The 3,171-nt window shown below is 33.6% G+C and overlaps 1 protein-coding gene across 1 annotated transcript; it reads right to left on the bottom strand.

Moving 5' to 3' along the window:
- Window positions 1-2,005: 2,005 nt before the first annotated feature.
- Window positions 2,006-2,353, bottom strand: LOC114317261 (flowering-promoting factor 1-like protein 2). The gene has a single exon (XM_028263973.2). It carries the CDS (start codon window positions 2,351-2,353, stop codon window positions 2,006-2,008), a length of 348 nt encoding a protein of 115 aa, XP_028119774.2.
- Between the last annotated feature and the right edge of the window lie 818 nt (window positions 2,354-3,171).

The following is a 3,171-nucleotide window of genomic DNA, read 5'->3' as shown; positions in this document are numbered from 1 at the left end:
CAATTTTTCTCCTTTGGTGAGGTCAGCAACAACATTCTTAGAGGTCATTTCACTGATGGTATTGCACAGGGTTTGACATTAGCACACATTTTTTTTTTTAATTTTTAATTTTATTCCCCAAAACACAAATGGCATACAATATTTTCACTTACATAGAGAAATCAAAAATTTTACTAATCTCATAATCATCTCCCCTTATATGAGTTAAAATGTAGTGCCCAACTAAATTTTGATTAAATTTATATAAGAGGCAAAACCATATCTTAAATCCACAGCATGAAATCATGCATAATATGTGATGCCCCAAATTTTACTCTAAAAAAAATTAAAATCAAGGTAATGTTAATACAAAGTCCTTTTGGTCAATAACCAAGTAAGACCTCATGCAGGTCAAAGGAGTCCATATAGCCTTCCTTCTAAGTCCAACAACCTTAGATAGTAGAACTATCTTTTTGACAGATCTTAAGAGGTATTAACATAAGATCTTATAAGCAATACAGAGATAAAACATCCCCTCAGCTTTTCTTTGCTTTAGGCAAAGTAGCGATTGAAGAGGGATAATAAACAAAGTCACAATACTAAAATGATTCATCAAATTATACACAATAATTAATATGACAAGAAAAAAACAACTTTCCAAAATTTCCTCCGAAAACAATGATTTGGACCAAAAATCTTTGAAAAATCATAACTTTTTTGATATAACTTCGATTAAAGCCCATTTTATATGGATAGAAAGCCCACAAAGAGTACTTTCAAAATATGTAAATTTTTGTAACAATAAATGAAATTTTTGACACAGAATTTTGAGATAAAAAATCTGTACTTATGGAGTTTTTGAAAAGCTTTTCTTAACATGCCATGATATTTAATAACATTGAATTAAACATGAATAAAACTAATCGATGACATGCAAATCATATGAGGCCAAAATAAGCAATATAGTGTTGATACCAATGAAGAAAAAATATACAGGTAATTATATTGCCTGATGTGGAAACGGTTTGGATTGGATGCTTGAATTATGAGCCTCGTCTGAAAAATTTCCCGTCAATTGAGAAGTTACTAGAATTTCTTAATATCTATCCACACTCCAAATTCCAAAGTTTTCAAGATGGTAGCCTCAAGATAGATGAGTAGAGAGAGAAAACTTATTGTTTTTGGTGTGTCTACACAATGTTGAGCATGAACCCTTATATAGACATATATGGCAAACTATGTGTATCTCATGGTTAGGTCACATCATATGTACCACATGTCCAAGACCATATGTCCCTCATGGTCAGGTCATGCATGAATGGACCATATATACCATGTGGCCTTCAAGGTTAGGCCACACCATGTGTATAACATGGTGTACCACATGGTTTTCAACATATGGTTTCCAACACTTTTCAAGTCCAATGATCAATCAACCAATCACTTTTATTTGTTATTTTTTTTTTCCTTCCATATGTTTTTTAATTATCAATCAATCAATCATCTTTACTTATATGTCACTGAATTTATAAAGTAAGTCTAAAAGTTTAGTTAGCAAAGGTGTAATTTCTTGTATATCATAATTCTTATTTTTGAGTATTATAAAGATGCCACAACATTTGAATAAAAAATTTGTAGATATTTTCATGATAGCAATAGTAACAGGAAACTTCATGGCATTATATATATATTCCAAGCTGCAAAACCATGTCGAGGAGTTTACAAAGGATGACAATATGTATTTTACACACACAGACACTAATACACACTGACTGATAGATACTCACACCAGCAGCTCATACAGTTATTTGTTGAATATATATTACAAGACAAGAAAGCAGACTAGAGAACAAGACATAAACACTGGGGAGGGAGGGATCGAAACACAGGAGTCGGAAACAAACAACCAAGCAAACAACACAGACATATAATTAAGGACGATTCAATACAGGAACTGAGAGAGAGAGAAAGAGAGAGAGGGGGGGAGAGAGAGCGAGAGACTCCTGTTAAAGTGTGACGTTTGGATTCATATCTCTCGGACGTGAAAGACGTTGGGATTTTTGGTGACAATGTCATACATGTGAACTGAACTGAACCTGGAAAAGTCCCTAGGAAGTGAGATTAGATCATTGCCAGATTGCTTGTGGAATTGGAAGAGGTCTGGGTTACCTCCATAGTACCTTTCCCAACCCAAGTAGGTTAGGATTCGCTCCAGCGATGTGTATGATGAAACCACTTGCCCACTTGCCAAGTACACCAACGCTGCTCTCCTCCCGCACGAGTTGCCTTGCCTTCCCTCCTGCTGCTGAGCCGCTGACGGATTCTCCACAAGCCGAATCACTCCATTGTTTTCGAAAACCCATACACCTGACATTTTCTTTTCTTTTTTTAAGAAAAAAAAAATTTTAAATTGGGTCTTTTCTTGGTTGGAAATTTTAGTTTGGAGTTACTAAGTTTGTTAGTTTGTTTTTCTTGGTATGCTCAGGGTGGTGTGGTTTGGGGTGTTGGAAGAGAAAGAAAGGAAGGAATGGCTCTTCTCTTGGATATGTGTGGGTTGGTTGGTGAAAGATGAGGCAGTGTGGGAGGGGTATATATAGGGTGTCATGGGGGACATATAAAACACACCAAGAGCAAAATACTCTCACTTAAGGAATGAGAGTGATGATATTTACATTAATAGCTTACTTGTGCCAAATTAAAATATAATATTTTAGATATATAAATTATAGGGCGTTCACAGTTCGGTTGCGACTGAGAAATTTTCATTCCGTCATCTGTCTGCTAGATTGGAGGATTACAAAAAATCAATTCGTATCCGTTCGCCGGATCGGCGGATACGGATTAGCGGATGGATGCGAATTGGTTTGGTGGTTTAAACTTTTACAAATTTTGAACATAATATAACAACTTATCAACATTTATTTTTTTTGGTTAACAATCCAACTCAACATAACTAAAAAATTATCAAATAAATTGTCAAATATCAATAATAAATACATATAAGAAAACCATGCTTTATCAAAACTATTTCATTACTTTTTTTTATTATTCAAAAACTATTTAATTTGATTTTTAAAAAAAGGACAAAATTAAGTCTTATATTTTCTATACAAAAATACCAAATATCAACACTTACCATTTGATAAAAGGATTTTCAAATTGAAAACATAACAGAATATCTAAACTCTTTTT

This window comes from Camellia sinensis, chromosome 10 (genome assembly GCF_055761805.1).
Source record: "Camellia sinensis isolate YWXY chromosome 10, ASM5576180v1, whole genome shotgun sequence".
In the NCBI taxonomy this organism is placed as follows: Eukaryota; Viridiplantae; Streptophyta; class Magnoliopsida; order Ericales; family Theaceae; genus Camellia; species Camellia sinensis.
Note: the sequence above shows the minus strand (reverse complement) of the source record. Positions and strands in the feature narration are given on the sequence as shown.